Source organism: Sinohyriopsis cumingii, chromosome 7, assembly GCF_028554795.1.
Source record: "Sinohyriopsis cumingii isolate HCF-2022 chromosome 7, ASM2855479v2, whole genome shotgun sequence".
NCBI lineage: Eukaryota > Metazoa > Mollusca > Bivalvia > Unionida > Unionidae > Sinohyriopsis > Sinohyriopsis cumingii.
In genome coordinates, this window is record NC_142967.1 from 20690434 (window position 1) to 20712335 (window position 21902).

The 21902-nt window shown below is 34.8% G+C and overlaps 1 protein-coding gene across 1 annotated transcript in view; it reads right to left on the reverse strand.

The window, feature by feature from the left end:
- The window catches only part of LOC149794839 (peroxidase-like), a 33502-nt gene extending 15214 nt beyond the window's left edge, over nucleotides 1–18288 (reverse strand). The window contains exons 1-5 of the mRNA XM_089964494.1: nucleotides 18054–18288; nucleotides 12958–13099; nucleotides 6660–6874; nucleotides 3465–3647; nucleotides 498–555 (exon numbers count right to left, since the gene is read on the reverse strand). Of these exons, the coding sequence (XP_089820620.1) occupies nucleotides 498–555; nucleotides 3465–3647; nucleotides 6660–6874; nucleotides 12958–13099; nucleotides 18054–18243 (788 nt within the window). The 5' untranslated portion in view covers nucleotides 18244–18288. The remainder of the gene's footprint in view (nucleotides 1–497; nucleotides 556–3464; nucleotides 3648–6659; nucleotides 6875–12957; nucleotides 13100–18053) is intronic.
- Between the last annotated feature and the right edge of the window lie 3614 nt (nucleotides 18289–21902).

Consider the following 21902-nt stretch of genomic DNA (forward strand, 5'->3'; position numbering starts at 1 on the left):
ATTATTCGAAGTATCATTTCTAGCCATTTTGGCATTAATACTGGCCGCCATGTATAGCCTATCTTGTGCTGAAAAATGGCGTTAAACCCTATAACAACAACATAACAACTAGCCATGTTGGTAACGTTTTTAGACAATCTTTCAGACACTATTATCATTGAGTATCTGACTGCAATAAATCTTGACACTCTGATACTGAAGAAAAAACTGGACAATAGACAGAAAATAATGAACAGTTTTCAAACAATTTTAAGTAATCGCATACTTCATGACCAATTTGATAACTGTATAATAATGTATTACTACGATATATGATTAAAGTATTACTACGGTATATGATTGATACATTAAGTATTATTACCATATATGACTAATACATTAAGTCTTACTACGATACATGATTGATACATTAAGTACTACTACGATATATCATTAATGCATTAAGTATTACTACGATATATGACAATGAATGCATTAAATGAGGTAAGCATACACACCTTTTTTCCAACAGTTTCTCTGAGATATTGCAACACATGATGCTGGAGTCGCTTACCCCTGAAATCCGAGATGAAATAAAACCCACAGAATGACACATATAGTCATTATTACTAAAATTGGCAATTGTTTTATCTAGTCATTAGTACCAAAAAAAAATTAATCGTTTCGTCTGTAGATATTGGTACAATATTTTGTCATCTATATTTTCCAAATGTAAAGCATTACATCCTCAAAAGACAGGAAACGGCTTAAAGCAGGTTTTCACGTAAAAGAAGACACTGCATTAATATGATTTGTTTTTTATGAAGGCATCATATATAAAATGTTAAGATCTGTATTTCATAAGGTAAAGTGAATTTTTTTTTTACATTCTCGAAATCTGAGACATGGACCTGATTTAGTCAAATGTTCGAAATAAGTAAATGGATACCTACTTATGGTATTTCTGAAAATGGGCATTTCATTCAAGAAAAATAAATTTCGACATTATTTAAATTATATCAAAGAATTTATTTTTCTATATTATAGAGCTTGCAATTTTTTCATATATGTTTCCCTATTTCCACTGAAAGTAAGAACATATGTCGTTTCTGCAACATACACAATAGAAACATATCACACGTTGAACTTCGATATATTTCAGTAAAAATTTGACAGGTATCATAATGTTCAGTCTTTTAATTCTTGTCGGATCACATATTTACCGCATGGATGTATTTAATTCATGTATTTAATTGATTTTAATCACCTTCAGATAGGCAGACAATTACTCGTTGTCATGTTGCTCTCCTTCTGTCATCAAATAATGTTGTTATAATTTATCCGTCTTACTCCAAACTCTTAACTTCCGTATTAAGATGACCACGTTCCTATTATCAGAATAAATCATTGTACAACAGGATATTCGTACTTTTTCTCAAAACACTACACTCCCCAATAAAGGTAGCTTACAAGGTCCGCGTAGTTTATAATGCCCTGCAGTTCCAAAGAAAAAAGGTGCCTGCATGTGTAAGGCAGAGTTGTAATTATACAACGATCGTACAAATAGCATTATATCACTTAGTGTACTATCCAGAACAAGTATACATATTCATTTACACAGCAATAAAGTAAGAAAGAAATTACAGCATAAACTATTTGACACCTAACAATGGATTTAGTCATATATATATCCAAACTCAATTTTACATTGTGTAATTTTAGTTCAGTTTTTGCCATCCACTGGCAAGTTGTAGCTTTAAAAAAAAACAACTATATATTGATGTGTCATATACTGGCTGGTTACAACGACAAAAATACTATACAACTTCTGTGTTCTTGTTACGACTCATTGATAATAATCTAACAGAATAATAGTTGTCGACAGTTTCATAATATTATTGCAATCCAAATAATGAGCATTTTCTATTTCCACCGAACAGTCCAAACAAAATGTTTTCCTCTCAAATAATATATAATTAAACACATCTGCAGACTTATAACAGGAACACAAGAAATGAGGATGAATCCAAAATCGGAATGCATCAGATTTCTGTTCTTTCCTTATATGCATCTTCTTTTGCGACTGTTTCACAATATACCCCACGTGAAGAATCTTACTACTCATCTTGTCTTGCCTATTCAGTTCACTTAGCCCAGCCAATCGGAAGTTACTGAATTCTTCTATAATCGCCTAAACCCCATCAGCCAATGAAAACTAAGCCAAAGACGTCATTCATTCTTAGTACTAAGCTTGTATGTAATTTTATGCTTTTTAAAACTCCGGTCGCGTAGGCAAAAGCTAACTAAGGATATTCTGTTCGATTTACAACCATGAATAAAATAACAAAAATATTAAATACAATCAACTACCAAGAGTTACAAAAAAATATAGATATATGTAACAGTTTAATACCGGCTAGCTTTAGCTGTAAAATACAATATACATTTTATTTTCATATACTGGTTTTTTGTTATAACGATAAAATACACTATTCATTTATGTGTCATAAAATGGCTCCTTGTACCGATAATATACGCTTTTCATTTACTTGTATGATTGGAAAGCAACTGGGTATAAAGTAAAAAGTTATGTTGATCTTGTCACTGTCAACCCCATTCATTATACTGTCAACCCCTTTCACTATACTGTCAAACTCATTCATTATACTGACAACCCCATTCATTATACTGTCAACCCTAGTAATTATACTGTCAACTCTAGTAATTAGACTGTCAATCCTATTCATTATTCTGTCAACCCCATTTGTTATACTGTCAGCACTATTCATGATGCTACAAAACCCATTCATTATATAAAAACACTGGCACAATATATTAATCAAGATATCTCTAAATCTATATTAGGTACCGTGAAAACAGTGGCAGTTTATGACTGCATCGTTTGATATACTATATATTTCTAATTCTGTGTGCAAATGGCAGATTTATAATACGGAACTTGAAACATGTGTGTAAATAGGAATATACCTACAATGACATCATTCAGTAAGACACGTATAAATAAGAATATTGATTAAGCTTATGTTGTTACACTAAACGTGCTCATCTAGTGAGTCGGACTGTGACCGTATGTGGTTATCCTATTTACCATATGTGGTTGTCCTATTTACCATATGTGGTTATCCTATTTACATTATTGGTTATCCTTTTTACCTTATGTGGTTATCCTATTTACTTTATGTGGTTATCCTATTTACTTTATGTGGTTATCCTATTTACCTTTTATGGCCATCCTATTTACCATATGTGGTTATCCTATTTACCATATGTGGTTATCCTATTTACTTTATGTGGTTATTCTATTTGCCATATGTGGTTATCCTATTTCCTATTTACTTTATATGGTTATCCTATTTACCTTATGTTGTTATCATAAACGTACTGATCTATACATGCATGCGGCAGGTCTTAGTCTACCCTCCAATGCAATTGGTAAAGTTTTATAATCGGGTAAGACAACATACCTTTTAATCCGGCGGTATCCACGATATCATGATCAACCATTTGACCCCATTGCATGACGTATAAACTGAGGTCCCTTTCAATTAGAGGGCAGCACGGATCTTGTCTATGCACAATATTGCTGACCATTCGGGCACTGGGAAGAGGATGTCCATCCACACTTAATTGGCGGGGTATGGATACACCTTTAATAAAAAAAACATTACAGTAGTAGTGGTGGCGGCGACGGAGGTACTTGTAAAGAATAAGGGGAGGAGAAGAGAATGCAATTCCATGCCAAAGGAGTTGAAAACCAAAAATATTTTGAAACAACGTTTGGGGCAAACCGTCAAAATTCAGATATAAAATACATTCTGTCAAATAGTGAAACTGAATTAAAATAGCATAATATCCAAGAAAACGAAATATTTCAATTGGAAAATCCCCAAACTAGGTTGGTAGATTATAATCGAATAAATCTACAAACAACCATGATACAGGCAATAGTTTGACTCCAGCATTGTAAAAAAGTAGAAAGTGTTAAAAGTTGAAATGCAAACTATTGCTCTGCCCTGATGTTGAATGACAAACAATATATGCAGTTGTGGACATGGAAGCTTCTTCTGGTACGATACGATAACATGCTGAGATAACCTAGACATTAAAGGACTAGTCCATGCGGAACAGGAAAGCTGTAAATGAACCTCTGAAAAATGGGAGATAGAAAGGGTAAGCTGCTAATGAATAAGTAGGAGCTCTGGAAATGAAACCTACACTCTGGCGCATTAAAACCCGGTGATTGACGGAGTTATAGAAAGTCTGACATAATATACTCCAGTGGATATACTTACTATTTTCAAGGCGAGTTACTGGAATTTCAATAAATTCTCAGCCTACGTTTCATCACTGTTACTCTAGTACGAGAGTTAGGACGACACGAGTCAGAATACCAGCTAACGTAGACCTCTGCTAGTTTTCTGATTAATGACCTGATGTTCGTGGACGAGATGAAGCTCTAAATATAGTGTGGTAAAACGACTCCATACTATAGATAAGGACGCTTGCTCAAAGAATAGAGATTCAAGAAGAGCTTGACTATAAGTATCCAGCGAGGCATAATGGACAAATACAGAGGACATCCAAATAGCGGTTTAAGATATGATCGCATTACAAACATTAGTGCGCAAGGGACAGTTTTATGCACACTTTTAATGTTGTATACACCTGCCTAATATAAAAATTCATTAAAAATAAATTACATTAGTTAGATCAAAAAGATCCATATTTTTGGATAGGTATAATATAGCAAAACAAAAGAATATCATTCACCTGACCTGACAATTCAGTGGAAATTCATAGAATTAAAGGTTTAAGCACCCCACCCCCCAAATCAATACATGCATTTTTCATGTCCGCAGGCCATTTTTTACAACACATGATCCTCACAGTGCAAACACACGCTCTTTCCCTTGCTGATAATTATTAAAACCATTGTGTACTTAATAGCTTGTTGCAATTCACAACAGTTTTCATCCAGGCAGTTTATGAGATATTCTACTTGCCTTGAACCAACGTGTCAACTGCTATAAGTGGCTACCTCTGCACCCTAGCCGACTATATCCTGTGCAGTGCCTTCATGAGGTGTGCATGCCCCACATCAATTTCAGTAACAATACAAGCCAGAAAGACCAAATTCACAAATATGTCCATATCTTTCATTATTATAATAATAGCAAAAAATCGTCATACCATAGCCTTTAAGACATTTGCCTTGGGCCAGCTTAAGAAACTATCCCCTGTCACCTTAAGGAAGAGACAGATTACAAATACTATGTGGTTCTTGACTAAGGCAGCATGGTACAAGACAAGAGTATGGGTATTATTGAAACTTCGAAAACACCAGCAATCAATACCGAAACTGATTTCAGAACGAGATACAGAGACGGTAATGTGGATAGCAACAACATGGAGCTGAAATATCGAAACATAGAGAATAGGAAGCTTTGATTTATATCCATGGTCGATGTCAAAATATGGCTGATGTACGCTGGCTTTACCTTCCCGTTTGAATCTCCGAAAGAGGAAATGTATGTCAGGGAATTAAGCAGAATTTTCAGCCTTTTTTCAGTTCCAAGACCTTGTCAAACAACAAATAAAACAGTGGGTGCGAGCATGCAAAATGCACAGTAAAGAATAGAATAAAAGAAAATGACACTTCATAAGCAGTTTATAATGGGAACATATTTCTATTAAGGATAACTGGACATGGAAACATGCAACAACTAAAGAAAGAAAGAAAGGAATTAAAGAAACGGACAAATTGCTCTAAAAAGTGCAGGTCTAGACACTCCATGTTAATAACGCAAATGTAAACCCATCAAAACTAGTCACAAATCCACAGAGTGAAGGTGACACGTGACACATCGTATTACTGAGCGTGAATGTGAGTATCAAAATCGGTACGACTATCCAGAAGTCTTCTATAAAATATGGGCATGAGTGAGCAAATAATTAAATAATTAAGAACAACGCAACTACAATCCTTTTTTTATTGCAACAGCCAGACCCACAACATGCTGCAGCATAAGACTTCAGACATACGGCACTAGGGAATCAGAAACAAAGACCAAGACAAATCAGTGATCGTGCCAATTTTAGTGGGACCACTGGAAGTAATGGCTAGTAAAATTTGAAATGGCCTCACAAATCTTTTGATCAGCCCTTAAATCATGTCTGTTATAGAAAGATGCTCTGAATAGTAATATAAATGCAGAATGATCGTAAGGTCTAATATAATGGAAAACGGTCTGATTTCAGGAGAATATACCAACAAAGCAATATAAAATAATAATAATAATAATAATAATAATAATAATGATAATAATAATAATAATAATAATATTAATAATAGGGTTTCACTACCGAGTGCCACAAACCACCTTCATGAGTCTGGCTTGAATCCCGTGCTTCCCCTATGTAAAAAGACAACAGTCATTGTCAGCTGAAAGGTTCTTAAACCCGCAAATACAACAATAATATCACTCTAATAACCTAATGGCCACACACGGTGACAATCTAATAAGTTCACACCTGTACGATTTTCTTTTGTCATATCTGTTTCATTCATTAGCAATAATTTCCAAGCTGAATATTTAGTACTTTACGCAACAGTTATAGTACGATGCGTCAATTTTTGAAAAATATTTAAAAGGTGTTACCGTCCAGGTATGCTGGTGGTACAAATCTCCTCTCCTCTCTGTTCGACATTCCCCACAATGGATACTTTAGATTATTGCATTCACCCGTCAACCTCCTGTATCGTTCTCCTGGAAAGCATCTGACGATCCTAGGTTGGCATACTGAACTTATCAACTTATCCCAGATTTCAACAATTCTTGGACAGGCCTGGATCTTGTCGATGGGCGCGTTGAAACTTAAATCCAAATAACAATACCATGTAAATGCACGTACAAAATATTTGTAATGTCTCCTCGATCCCGAATTTTTTCTTTCTAGAAGGCAGTCAAAGCTATATTACTTTATTATACATTTTCAGAGCACCTGATGGTAAGATCCACTACAATGATATGTGAAGTCTATGTATTGGACATATGTGAAAATGTTGCTAACATCGTTCACATACATGAGTTCTTTTAAGAGTTCGAGTTGTTTATGCTGGTGTTCTCAATGTATCGACAAAGAGTTCGAGTTATTTATGATGTGTTCTCGATGTATCTAGAAAGAGACGTGGTTAATAACCCATGAGAATTTAGAAATACCGAAAAGTATTGTGTGCAGGTTCCTTTAATACTTCACAAATCAAAGAAAATCATCAGCAAAACACATCAAATTCTATTGTCACTTTGTCCCAATCAAACTTTTGTGATTCCAACCATAAATAATCTCTTTTAATGTATTCATAAAGGATTTTTATACTCCGACTCCACCACCACCACACCCTTTTCCCCAATCCAACTCCACCACCATTATACTCTTTTCCACACTCCGACTCCACCACCACCACCTCTCTTTTTCCCACTCCGACTCCACCACCACCACACGCTTTTCTATCACCTGAAGTTTCACAAACGTTGACAATAATGTAGCTTTTCAACCATGTGATATTTTGGTTGTGTTATTTTATAACCATAACGAATGGTTCTAGCATTTCCTTTAGTGATAGATGGATCTTTTTAAGATGCTTTGAATTTCTGGGAATATACGATAATCCAATAATCATAAGGGTTGTTTCCAGTACCTCTTTAAGTGGATGATGGATTTTGAAAGCTGCATTGACTTTCTGTGAACAGATGGAAGTTTAGTCTACATTGAACCGAGAACCCAATAACCATGATGATTAGTTAACACTATAAATAACTTTGTTCTACTGTAAACAAAGGCCAATATTTCAAGTTCAATTTTTTTATAAAAAAGCAAGAACTATATATTTGGTGCTGCGCATACAAAACTCAATTGCTCCACATCTACGAAGGAAGACATAATAACGACTGATTACCCTATATCGCATAGAGATAGAGAAGTGTCCTTTTCTCTATGGTCACTCACTTCTATGTTTGGCTATAGGAAGAATGAAAGAAAATGTTGTTTAATAATTTTGAAAGAGCTCATCAATTAAAAGGCAGTTACTGGTACATTTCGACTTAGTGCTTTTGATTCTGGCCAAATCAACCAAATCGTCATTTAATATATAAATAGATAAGTAAATAAATAATGAAAACGGCAGGCGAAATCATGTACCTTTTAAATCTTTCTTATATTTACGAGACCAATCAGATAAGGAAACAAATGAGAAGATTTCTTAAAATAATATTTCATCATCCAAAACAATGTTTCAATTAAGAATTCCAAAGTGGGCTAAGAATGAATCAGCACGAAATGGCAATGGCGGTGAGTAGATAAGAAAGAATTTCCAAAGATAATAGGTATTGCTCCTAAATAATCTCTATTTGAAAACTGTATCGTTGTTGAAGATGAATTTCATTTTAGATTATATTATTGAAACCAAGGCCCCAACGCTTGACAGGCTTGAGGAAGCTGCTCCTGAATTTTGTGCTGCTTTTAATAATAAATGTGCTTTTTGACTATCTACGTTCATCATTCACTGGTTGTCGTCAACTTCGTTACTGTGTTACGTGTTTAGGCAAACAAGAAAAAAGTGAAGACAACAAGCTTTGTAAAATTTGACAAATAACTTATTTCCCTATTTAAACAAGATAAAAAATAAGAAAAAGAATTTACGGTTTTAAGAATCTAAGAAGAAAAAGATCCAAGAAAAAAAAATCCATGAATTAAAAATAAAAATTCTTAGTAATAAAATGTTCTAATGAATTTGAGTTTGAGTCCCGACGAAAATCCAAAATGGAATGCCGTGAGGAATGCCGTAGTCAGTATAGTACTGAAGTGTCAACATTGTTGAAACACAGAAAAAAATATTCCAGTTTTGAATTCCGAACAAAATTTCAATAAATATGTTTGTCCGAGAATTCTGTATGAGCACTTAAATATTCACAGGAAAAAGAATTAATAATTCCATAAAATAAAATTTCAGCTCAAACTGGTCACAATGGAAAACAACACCTTAATGTCTAAGTGTTTTAAAGCCCAAATAAGTTATTATCATAAAACATCACTATTAAATCTGGCTACTGCGCAATTCCGGTAAAACCAGAATTTCGAAATAACAACGTAGAGGCTATTTACATGTCTAAAGCCACATACTCCCAGTACAACCTCGATTTCACTCATAACTCCCACACTAAGAATGAATTTAAAAAAAAAAAAAGCCTTTTAAAAACGTTGTTTACTTCCAGTCATGAAATAAGTTCAGGAACTAGTGAGCTTTGGGATACAATGTTCTAATATTAGGTTTTCGAAAAACTGAACTGAATTTCTGAAAAATATCAAATCGAGAAAATCAAATTACATTACAATAGCATGTACTGGAATAAAAAAATTAAAACTAACAAACAAACAACTAAATTAAATCAAATACAAATTAGATATACATAACAGTTTTGTTCATCATACATAGACTGTGTTCGTCTATATTGGTGTGTTCATCAAGCACTGGCTGTCTTCGCCTACCTCAGTGTGTTCATCAAGCACTGGCTGTCTTCGTCTACCTCATTGTGTTCATCAAGCACTATCTGTCTTTGTCTATCTCATTGTGTTCATCAAGCATTGACTGTCTAAGTCTATCTTATTATGTTCATCAGGCATTGACTGTCTTCGTCTACCTCAGTGTGTTCATCAAGCACTGGCTGTCTTCGTCTACCTCATTGTGTTCATCAAGCATTGACTGTCTAAGTCTATCTTATTATGTTCATCAGGCATTGACTGTCTTCGTCTACCTCAGTGTGTTCATAAAGCACTGGCTGTCTTCGTCTACCTCACTGTGTTCATCAAACACTGACTGTCTTCGTCTATCTTATTGTGTTCATCATGCATTTACTGTCTTCGTCTACTTCAATGTGTTCATCAAGCACTGGCTGTCTTCGTCTACCTCACTGTGTTCATCAAGCATTGACTGTCTTCGTCTACCTCAGTGTGCTCATCAAGCACTGGCTGTCTTCGTCTACCTCAGTGTGTTCATCAAGCACTGGCTGATTTCGTCTACCTCATTGTGTTCATCAAGCATTGACTGTCTTCGTCTACCCCAGTGTGTTCATCAAGCATTGGCTGTCTTCGTCCACATTATTTTGTTCATCATGTATTGACTGTCATCGGTCTACACCATTGTGCTCATCAGGCATTGACTGTCTTCGTCTACATTATCAGTGGTGTCAGAAAGCATCTTAACACTGCTAAGCGAGAACGCCGTAAGGCTCAGCATCATTTGTTGTTATCTGGTCTTATTATTCATAAGCAAATATAAGAAGCCGCTCAGAAGAAAGTCACAAACAAAGTTTACGCAGCGAAATCAACTTACTTCAGTCCTAAGGTCAATGAAAGCTCTAGCAGCAGGGAGCCATTCTGTATTACCATATCTGTCTACTTCTTTTTCCAGAAAAGGAGGTACTATCTCTTGAAATTTCTTAAAACATTAAAAGTAGGACAGTGTTTTCCTTTGCCAGCTCTAATTCTTTTAAACGAATTTAAAATTCCCTTTCATCCTTCTCTTACTGTAAATGCGTTTGCTCTTTTCGTAACTGCATTTGGCTTTCTCTCTCCTCATTCTCTTTTTGCAACTCTATTCGTCTTACTTCCATCTCTCTTTCAACTTGTATCTATTCTATCTGAAACCAAACCTGTCTTATGTCTAATTCCAACCTTTTTATTAGCTCTACTTTCAGTTTTAAAATGTTTTACCACTCCTGGGTAAAATTCTAAAACATATTCTCTACTTTTCATGATATTGTAGAAAACGCTTGCCGATTTCACTAAAGATTTCAAAATTGTAAAATTATATTTGGGATTTTAAAAATTCAAACACATGGGGAATTCAAATTTCAAGAAACAAAGATTTCTGAAATATTTAAACAAAATTCATATATCCAAGGACGAGCAAGCCAATTTCTTTGTTACGTGTTTGGGTTCTCATAAACGGTAACAAGAAAAAATTAAAGACAACAAGCTTTGGAAAATTTATAAAGGTGTGTGTATATATGTATATATATATATGTGTGTGTGTGTGTGTGTGTGTGTGTGTGTGTGTGTGTGTGTGTTTATAATTCTCTATAATTAATTCTATATACCTTGATTTCTTTCATAGGAAACCGGAATGACTGTGTAGAAAAATGAGAATTAATTACTAGGTTGTCATGCGAGTGTGAATGCTACACACGAGCGCATTTAACACCGATTGAGTAGCATCATTCTTTTGGTGATGATTGCTTCGTCGTGAGTGAATACGGGCTCGTGTGTGTAGGCAAGGCGATCGGTGCCGGTTACTCATGGGTCTAGGATGGAATCTCCGTAGATTACGAATTAAAATTATATGGAGTATGCGCATTTGGTTATAGTTCCCCGTTTTAAGGAATTCTTATATTTGTGTGATTACTTGTGTGATTATTGGAATTCGGCGCAATGGAAATATTCCTAGCCTAAAATAATTAGCCAATTATTAGGAGTAAACGTCACGGAGTGAAGTGTTAGTGAGTTTCCATGATGCCATGGTTCACTAGTAGTGAATTCGGGCCAAAATCGAATGAATGTCCCGGTCATAAGATAGTCTGTATTAAAATCTAGTGGTGTACATTGGTGGTGGACTACAGTGGCAGTATTTACGGTAGGAAACCGGTAAATTAGACAAGGGAATAAATAAGAAGGGACTTGGCAGATACCGTTTATGTCACCATGGGGGCAAATGTGGTGCAGTTATATTGGCGTAATGTGTCTAGAGAGCATGCGTTGACTGGCCTAAGGTGGCAGAGTTAAAATAGTTCCCAGTGTTAGCGGGTACTCGTATATTTGCTAAGGCATGAACGGTTGGCGCTACGGAAACATGATGAAGATAAAACATGCAGATGTGCGGTTGATATATATTTGGCAGGTTGTTTTATCTGTGGTTTTACATTAATTAGAGTAAAATTTAGGTATAGAACGGACACGTACATGATATCAACATTTATGCATTGAATGGGCATCGAACTGTGTCTGCTCGATACAACAAAATAGAATGCAGGGCGAGAGTATGTAAATATCCAGTTTTAAAAATATCTCCCTCTATATATCTATATATAGTTCCCAGCTTGTCGTTGTTTGCAAATCTGTATGGCAAATCAATATATGTTTCTATGTTTAAATGTCCTTTCCACCTAATTCATGATATAAACCACCACAAAAATAGTTTTGTCACAAATATGAAATTTGTTGAAGAAACGTCCATGCATAATGTTCTGTTAATAATTTCAATTATTTAGAAAGCGCATACAACATGCATTTGACATTAAGATCTGGATGGGGTAAATATAATTCGTCTTCTAAGACTCATTTTAAAACATTCACCAGGTATATGAATATATTTGGAAGTGTCTTAATTTATAGCTTCACCACAACGACAGGCATTGCGTAAATATTTATTAATACATCTCAAGCCGAAGAAAACAGATCAGCAAACCACTTCCCAAAGCGAACGAATCTCGGCAAAGTAGACAGGTTGTGAGGGTACTACATATAAGGGATGTAATCATTCCTGCCTGCATGTATGCAGTAGCAGCGTGAAATTAAGGGCAACCTCACAACGTTACATTTTGTTCTTATGAAATGCGTGAAATACTGATTTCTATTTTTGCAATATTATGGGACAATCATAATGTTAATACCAGTAATTAACACTAATTTAATATTCTCCAGTACAGTAATTAATCTGCTGAACTGCATTTCCAAGTTATTGATTGATATCGAGATACCAAACATTTGGTTCTTTAAAACTAATGTTTACAATAAACGATTGGCATGGTAGATTCCATCGTGTCTGTATCGAAGATGCTTCCAGACATAACGACGTTTAGCAACTTGGAAAACAGGTCAGTTTACAACAACAATAAAACCCACCATCGGGTCAGTTCTGTCGATGCAAAATCAATGATGATTCCTTCGTCCACATCGGCAGCGGTACCACGTTTCAGATTCTGGAAAGCTGCGTAATGTTGGTGGTAAGTCCATGGTCCTTGCGATGCCGGTGGCTGATCTATTCCTATTAGATAAAAAAAATGTGCATTCAAGTAAAACTGTATGAAAATATTTTTATTCTTTATTAAGTTTCAAAAGACGTTAATTGTTAGGCGATATCCTTGGAACACATCTACCATGAAAAGAATCTGGCCCCAATGTCAAAATATTTACATAGCTCCTTCATACTTCGTGATATCGTACAAATCGTCTGTGAGATATATGAAGGCCATGAAAGGCCTTAATCACTGATGGGTCCAGAGTGTAAATATGCGAATTATCAGTTCAACTGCCATATGGTTTGCAATTAAATCCAGTACGTTAGTTATGGTAAAAAAATGCATGCGTATCGTTTTTTACACTGTGGACTGCTAAAGCAAGTGCTACAAAATGTGCTTTGCAAAGCCTATAAGTTAAAATTCTTCACCTTGGTTGTTTTCATTTGCTCGTGAAACGATGGTCATTTTTCCGTATGACTGAGTCGAAAGGCGCTTTAGGGAAGACAAAATGAGATGTCACCTTCGATGCACCTCTGCTCCAGTGATACGTAGACATTATAAATGTATTTCAATGCGGTGGACTTAATATGCACCGAATATAAAACGTTAGTAGCAATGCGGTAGTCCTATTTATAAGAGAGATGCATTGAAGATAAAATGTTAGTTCCACCACATTAAATATAATAACTCGACTTGTCTTTATTGTTTCATCGTAGCTTTTATAACAGATGGATTTTTTTCTTTCATCTTCCTCTACAAGATTGTTGCCACGGACAGTCTGGACCTTCCACTATCACCCATTCCTATATCTCAAACACATTTACAGTTGTGTCACATTCATTAATAGCTTTCTAATGCCCTGAATCTTTACTGGACATGTGTCACACCAATGACTATGCTGAGGCGGAATATTTGGAGACTTGTCTAATTCAATGAATATGCTGATACATAAATCTTTACCAGATACCCGTCAAACCAATGACCATGGTGATGCCCTGTATCTTTACTGGATACCTGTCAAACCAATGAATATACTGATGTCTGAATCTTTACTGGATACGTGTCAAACCAATGACCATGCTGATGCCCTGTATCTTTACTGGATACCTGTCAAACCAATGAATAAATCGATGCTTAAATCTTTACTGGATACCTGTCAAACCAATGAATAAATCGAGCTTAAATCTTTACTGGATACCTGTCAAACCAATGAATATACTGATGCCCTCAATCTTTACTGGATACCTGTCAAACCAAAGATTATGATGATGTTCTGAATCTTTACTGAATACCTATACTGATGCCTGAATCATCACTGGATACCTGTCAAACCAATGCCTATGCTGATGCCCTCACTCTTTACTGAATACCTGCCAAACCAATGATTATGCTGGTGCCCGAATATATACTGGATACCTGTCAAATCAAATTACTGTGCTGATGTCCTGAATCTTTACTGGAAATCCGTCAAACCAAGGAATATGCTGATGTCCTTAACCTTTACTGGATACCTGTCAAACCAATGAATATGCTGATGCCCTCAATCTTTACTGGATACCTGTCAAACCAATGAATATACTGATGCCCTCAATCTTTACTGGATACCTGTCAAACCAAAGATTATGATGATGTCCTGAATCTTTACTGAATACCTATACTGATGCCTGAATCATTACTGGATGCCTGTCAAACCAATGCCTATGCTGATGCCCTCACTCTTTACTGAATACCTGCCAAACCAATGATTATGCTGGTGCCCGAATACATACTGGATACCTGTCAAATCAAATTACTGTGCTGATGTCCTGAATCTTTACTGGAAATCCGTCAAACCAAGGAATATGCTGATGTCCTTAACCTTTACTGGATACCTGTCAAATCAATTACTATGCTGATATCCTCGATATTTACTGGATACCTGTCAAATCAATTACTATGCTGATACCCTCAATTTTTGCTGGATACCTGTCAAATCAATGATTATGCTGAAGTCCTGAACCTTTACTGGATACATGTCAAATCAATGACTATGCTGATATCCTCGATATTTACTGGATACCTGTCAAATCAATGACTATGCTGATGCCCTCTATCTTTAATGGATACCTGTCAAACTAATGCCTATGCTGATACCATCAATCTTTACTGAATACCTGTCAAATCAATTACTATGATGATGCCTAAAACTGGTTTGGTCTCGTTTACTCTGGTTCAGTCTGTAATGTGTACAGAAGCAACATGCGGATGTTTGGAGAAAAAAATCTTGAAATGTTTTTTCACTGTGATACACAGACAAAACTACATATGTATTATGTTCCGAGCGGGTGGAAAGAATAAGTTTAATACCGCGTAGGAATTTCGAGGCCATGAGGCGGAAATTCTGTTCCAACACCATATCAAATGAGCTGCCCCTTTTTGAAACAAAACACTTATGTTGTTTTACATAACCCCCTTTTATTCAACCATTATTTAAAAATAATTATTGGATACTTCTTAACAAATTAATAAGGCAATTGAAGTTTTATACAACACGCATCATGTACATGTATTTAACCGTAGTTAAACCTATACAAACATTGCAGTCGCGTCATTGGTCTGTCTGTATTTTAGAAATGGAGTTACCCTTTAGCTTTAATTTTTTAAAACTGTTGTATGGGGCATAGACTGATTTAATTTGCAATCATAGGCAAGTGAATTGTTCCCTTGCTTCTCAGATGGAATATATATTTTTGGACCGGTAAGTGGCCCGTATTGTTACATTCCGTTTGCTAGGTATACACTCTACTTCCAACCAAATTTCAGGACAAATTTAATATTCTAACAGTTATTAAATCCATTCAATTTTAGACAGAAAGTTCATTAAATTTACGTACATTCGAACTCCTTTACTTTTATGCTTCCCATTCATAAAAGAAATTGCTGACGAGTTAAATTTAATGCAATAATTAAACAGAATTAAGAAATCAAAGATAAGTTCTCTTTCTAACATGCGGACTGGACTTTTAATATTCATTTGAATATTATTTAGAAAGAAAATTCTAAACAATATCGCATTATTGATATTTTTTCTTCTCTTTTTTTCTACTTGAACAGTCGCATGAATTAAATATGTAAACATACATTTCTTTCCTTGTCCCCCAGTAATCAAACCAACGCTGTACGTAACGGGTGTAATACTTTTAATTTGTGTCACAATCAAAACAGCTGCTGCTCTCTCTGATAATTCTACATTTATGCTGCTAAATATTGTCAGATTTATCCTCTTATGTACTGAACAAATTCGATTCTTCGGTGATTTTAACAAACAAAGTACAAGTCCCTCTATTTAATGTACACCTGAAATGACAATTCAGCAGGCCATATTTTTGAAACTCTGAGATTTTATTTGATTTTTTGAAAACTTGGTACTTTAGATGATTCTTGAATATATCTTGGGAATTAAATATCACTTTGCACACCAGCTTCTTCAAGAGAACTCATGGTCAAACGTTCTTCCCAAGATGATATTGCCTACCTCAGCAACCTCTAATTTATCGGCTTGGGTACTGTGTAATGCACCTATGCTGCCCTTAGGCCTACGGTACTCTCCAATTATACCCAAACGCAAAAAGCAGCCATTTTTCATCAAATAATAACTGCATTTCATAAAATTGTTTGCATTTTCGAATATATTTAAAATGTTTAGCAAAACAGCATTCACATTATTTTATAAGCGGACTATTATTTAATATTTTTACTTGTAAAAGTAGTTCCAGGCTGGATGTGCGACACAGAAATTCTAGGTGAGCGATAGGGGATGTGCGATAAGGAATTACAGAATGAACATCTGTATCGAATGCCATATCATCCATGTAAGATTAAAAACGATTTCAAATTGCCTCAGTATGAGTAACCTAATCCATATACTAATCGGTGTATTAAAGCTGATTCTTACTAATAATATACCTTCGGAAGAAGACTGCATGAAATCAGACTTGTAGCCTGAGTACGAACACTTAAGGGTCAAACACAGGTTGAACTATTTCTATTCTTAAATTGTCTTCACTCTTCTCAGCTGAATGAGTTCAAGTAGGGTTGGAAGATCGAAATGACGACAAAAAATCTACAAGAAATCTACATGGCTTGAAGATGTCATGCGTAAGTAATTCAGCATCGAATCAGGCCCGACACGTCGACGCCTCAAAATATGGTTTTCAGTTTCTGAGATGGTTTTCAGTCTCTTTGTATTTCTGTGCTTTAACTATTATGAAAAAAAAACTGTAAAACCAGTGCAAATACTGGATATATTACTTGGTGCACGATCAACCATTTTGAAACTTATTGAATCAAATCAACGTTATCAACTTCATCACAATGAGTTATTGAAATAGAATGTTTTGACAAGCTTCTTATACAACAAATTACATTTGTATCCTGCCTGCGAAATTCTCTCTCTCTCTCTCTCTCCACTCCATTTCGACTGTCCCTGTTTAGCTCAAAACCATTGTTTTCGTTACCTTTAATTTTTCTTTTATTCCGAGCCTGCAAAGGTGTGACTTTTTTGCATGTAAATAATATAGGGTCGCTTACTTTTATTTACCTATTTATGGACTTAATTGGAAACAACACTCAAATAAAAGTGCTCATTTCAACCCCATTTGTCTCAAATATGGCAATACAATATATTTAAGCCAACCAGGTGAGTCCCGTATATTACCTTTGAACAGAAAGGCAAACAATAATTGATGCCACAAAACGATAATTTGAGGACGGAAACAGCCTGGTCCCATTTTCTTCGAGCACAAGAAAGACAATATTTTTTTATTTTGATATTGTTAAAGCACAAAGAGAATATAAAATAATCTAATAGAGTCAGAAAATTACCAGTTGACATAAATTTACTGCTGATGCACTCGTCCAAACTCATATCAAGTTAAATAAAATGTTTAATTTTATATAATTTAAACATTGATGATTCTAAATTATACCTATTTTACTCACCAATGTTGAAGAGGTGTTCATTCAAAGTCATGACGCGTCTATAGGTCAACTCTGCATTGTGTACGGCTTTTGAAATAAGCTTATAAAGCTGTTCGTCAGTATATTCCTTCCATTGTTTACAGGAGCATGCTATTTGTACCTTATCCAGAGACAGGAGAATAAGCAATACCGAAATTGACCAGAGTCCCATGGTATGCGATGTATACCGTCTCACTGGAACGTCTGTCTACTTGTCTACTTCTTGGCAACTACTGGTAATCATTTGTACCAATCATCCGGGGAAATGAGAATTGGAAAATGATTGGTTTAAATTTTAACTGCATGTTTTGCATATAAATTGTGTGCTTTGCAGGTAATGGAAGTGTGATAGATTGAGGTACAAATGACAGAATTTCTAAACAGGTAAAAAAAATTAAACATACGCTCTTAACAGATAGAAGATGGATATGTATGAGTATTCCAGATGATCAGAAATGAAAATGAAGTAAAAAGTTTTGGTACTGTGCATGTTTGTTACTGTATGCTAATTTATTGTAATTTTAATTATTCTGGTTGTAAATAGAATGAATAGATGAACCCAAACATTTGTATTACAGCGCCGTTAAAAACGGAGCAACACACATTCAAACATATGCACAGTTGCACACGCGACCACAATCGGAAACATAAATTGATAATTGAGAATTGTCATGAATGAAAATAGACTAAGGTAATATGACTTCATTGAAACATTTAAAAGAAATTGATCTTCCATCCAGTTATTGTTTTATTATGTTTTTTCAGTAGCTGTACGACTTCCTTAAAAGAATGCGTGTCGATATGTGTATTCCTGCATACATACGCTGCACACGGTAGATAGCCTTCGAGTGAAAATTATTTGGTATAAGTAGCTATATATGAATACCCAACACAAGGTAGATAGCCTTCGAGTGTGGAAACTATTTTGTATAAATATATATCCGAGTGCATATTCAACAAGAGATGCGGTGGCTTAGTGGATAGCGTGCCAAGCTCGCGACTGAAAATGAATTGGTTTGAATTCCAACAACGGATCAGCGCAGATTGCTTTACATTGTTTGTACCTGGGAAATGCAATTTACTACGTTTGCCTCCTTAACCAAATAACCTATTTGTATTTGTAATACGAAACGTGGGAGGATTTGAATACCTAACTCGTGTTGGTAGACAAAGACAAAGAAGCGAAAAACAGACCAGTATTATGAGAAGGAAGTCAACAATATTTCGTTCGGTACTGATGCGAGGTTAGTCCTAAAGGGAGTAGTTCTGCATTACATTCCTCAGACACTTCCTGGTTGATGGAACACATTAATGTCAAAATTGTAGTAGAGTCTTCAAATTATATATGTATGTTCAAATACGATCTCGTTTTGTTAAGTACTTTAAGGAATTCGCGCCTGAATTATATCAATCGATGTTTTATGTATACTGAATATATATTTTAAACTTAACCATTTTCCATGATCGTAAGAAGTATGCAGAATATTTACATAGCAAACTTTGTGCATGATTGTAAGATGTAAAAAAGATGTTTACAACCATCTGAGTTCAAGGTTTGTCTCGTTTACAATTAGTTTGGAATGTTCCTTTGGATTGATTCATATTATAAGATGGTGTAGGTCACCAAAAAATGTGAATAAATAGGGATTCGGTAAACAAATAATTTCTTTTATGTTTATATAAGTTCCTAGGAATCCGTTGATAAGAATTTATACTTGTGATTTCATTTGAGAGAGCAATTATTCATTTAAAATATTAAATGGAATTTCTAAAGTGCTCATTGACTTTGAATAATACATTCCTTTGGATCTTTGTTACTATTATAAAAAAAACACCCTGATTGCATCATTGTGGTATATCAGGGCATTCAAGACTATTCAAATTCATTCATAACGTTCTATATTTTTGGATTTGTGATGGGACATTTATGACTACTTGGAATTTAATTCGCTTAAAGTGTGTGTCGTGAAATTTCATTTATATTGTAGAGAAATAACTGCTGGTTGGTTGTAAATAAATTGTTGGTTTCTCCTCTTTCTATTTCATAATTTACGACTATGAGTCATCACAGATGAAAGAACAGAATTCTTATTATAGCTTAGAAAGGTAATAGTGCATAAAAACTAACGGTAAGGAATAATTATTGTGTCTTAAACATAAATTCACAGAGACGCATGTAAGGTTAATAGCAGTATGTATTGTCTAAACAAGAATACTCCAATGTTTAGGCTGGACAATGAACAGCACTGAAAGCTACTGCAGTGTATACATCATAAGGTAAAGGTCATTTGTCCTGCCATAGCTTGATCATTTCAATGCATTGACTAAACAGCGAAAATATCTTTTTTCTTGTCAAGCACATAATTCTTAACCACATTGACTACGCGGTTAACACTACTGAGGAAAGTGGCACGCGTCATGGGGTTAAACGTGTTTGTCTTGCCACAGCAGGAGCATTTCACGACCTATGTGTGACGCTAAACAATACTGAGAATAATTGTATTTGTTCTATTCTTAAAATTTGTATGTATATGATTTTATAGAACGTTTTAACTTTCAAACACGAGGGTCGCTTTAAGAATGATTATTTGATGGTTTTTGTCCAATTTAGGAATTCTTCTTTAAAGTTATAAGCTATACACATGTCACTATTACAGTGCAACAGTTTTAACTATATAGTTAAAGAGTACAAGTGCTATCTTTTTACGTCTGTAGGGACTTAAACTATGTAAAGAGACAAAGGTAAAATCCAACAAGCATTATGTGCTATCACCACTGAAGAAGCATTGCTCTAATATCCAAACATTTTACTTCAAGATAAATTCAATGAAAGTGAATGACACAAAAGTCCTTGAAAGTTTCACGTAATCCAACGAAATTATTAAATATCCATGTCCTTGAATATTTTCGCAATGTACATTTTGATTAGAACAAGTGGCTTCTCTGCAGTTTCGACGTTCACAGTATAAATAAATCAAATTTTCTTTCCGATTCATACAAGCCTGAAATATAGCTGAGGAATGCGTATTTAATTCCTTTATACAGCCACTATATACGCATCAAATAAAAAAATTCTGACTCACTAGAGAAGATTCCATGTATTTAAAACATTTTGTATTAAAATAAACATCATTAAAAAAGCACCGTTGTTAAATCTTGATACAGAATTAATGAGCACCTGTGTTAACTTGATACAAGATTAAATACAGAAGGAAGAAGGCGTATGTCGAATTTTGGAATACAACTGAAAATCCTAAATTGCTCAGAGTAATATTTGCTTAGTATTTATTAGAACTTATGGCACTAAGCTGTGAGAAATCAGCAGATAAAATGCCATCTACTGAATTATTCAGTCTCTTAAATTATTAAACTTATTTTATTTTTCTCATTTCCTTAACTGAATAAAAACTCACAAGCAATCATATATATCATATATTTTACAGGCCGATCAATACTACAGCAGACTATCACATATTGCCTGTAGACGTTGATCAATAAAATAAAGCGTCATCTGGTACCTGCTATGTATATATCTTACACGTTGATCAATAACAAAATAAAGTATACCTGGAAGGTTTTGTTGAAACGGAATTGCAGTTGCTTCTCAGTTTTCCTGTTAACACTGAGACGAGGAAGATTAACAGTGATTTGTACCTTCACAATAAAATTGTCCCAATTTTAACTGATTTTATAAACTGACTGATAAAGTTACCAGTAGGTATCCTGACAGTGATTTGTACCTCTGCAATAAGCGTATCCCAAATTAAAATGATCAAATAGGTATCATGACAGTGATTTGTATCTCCACAATAAGCGTGTCCTATATTCAAA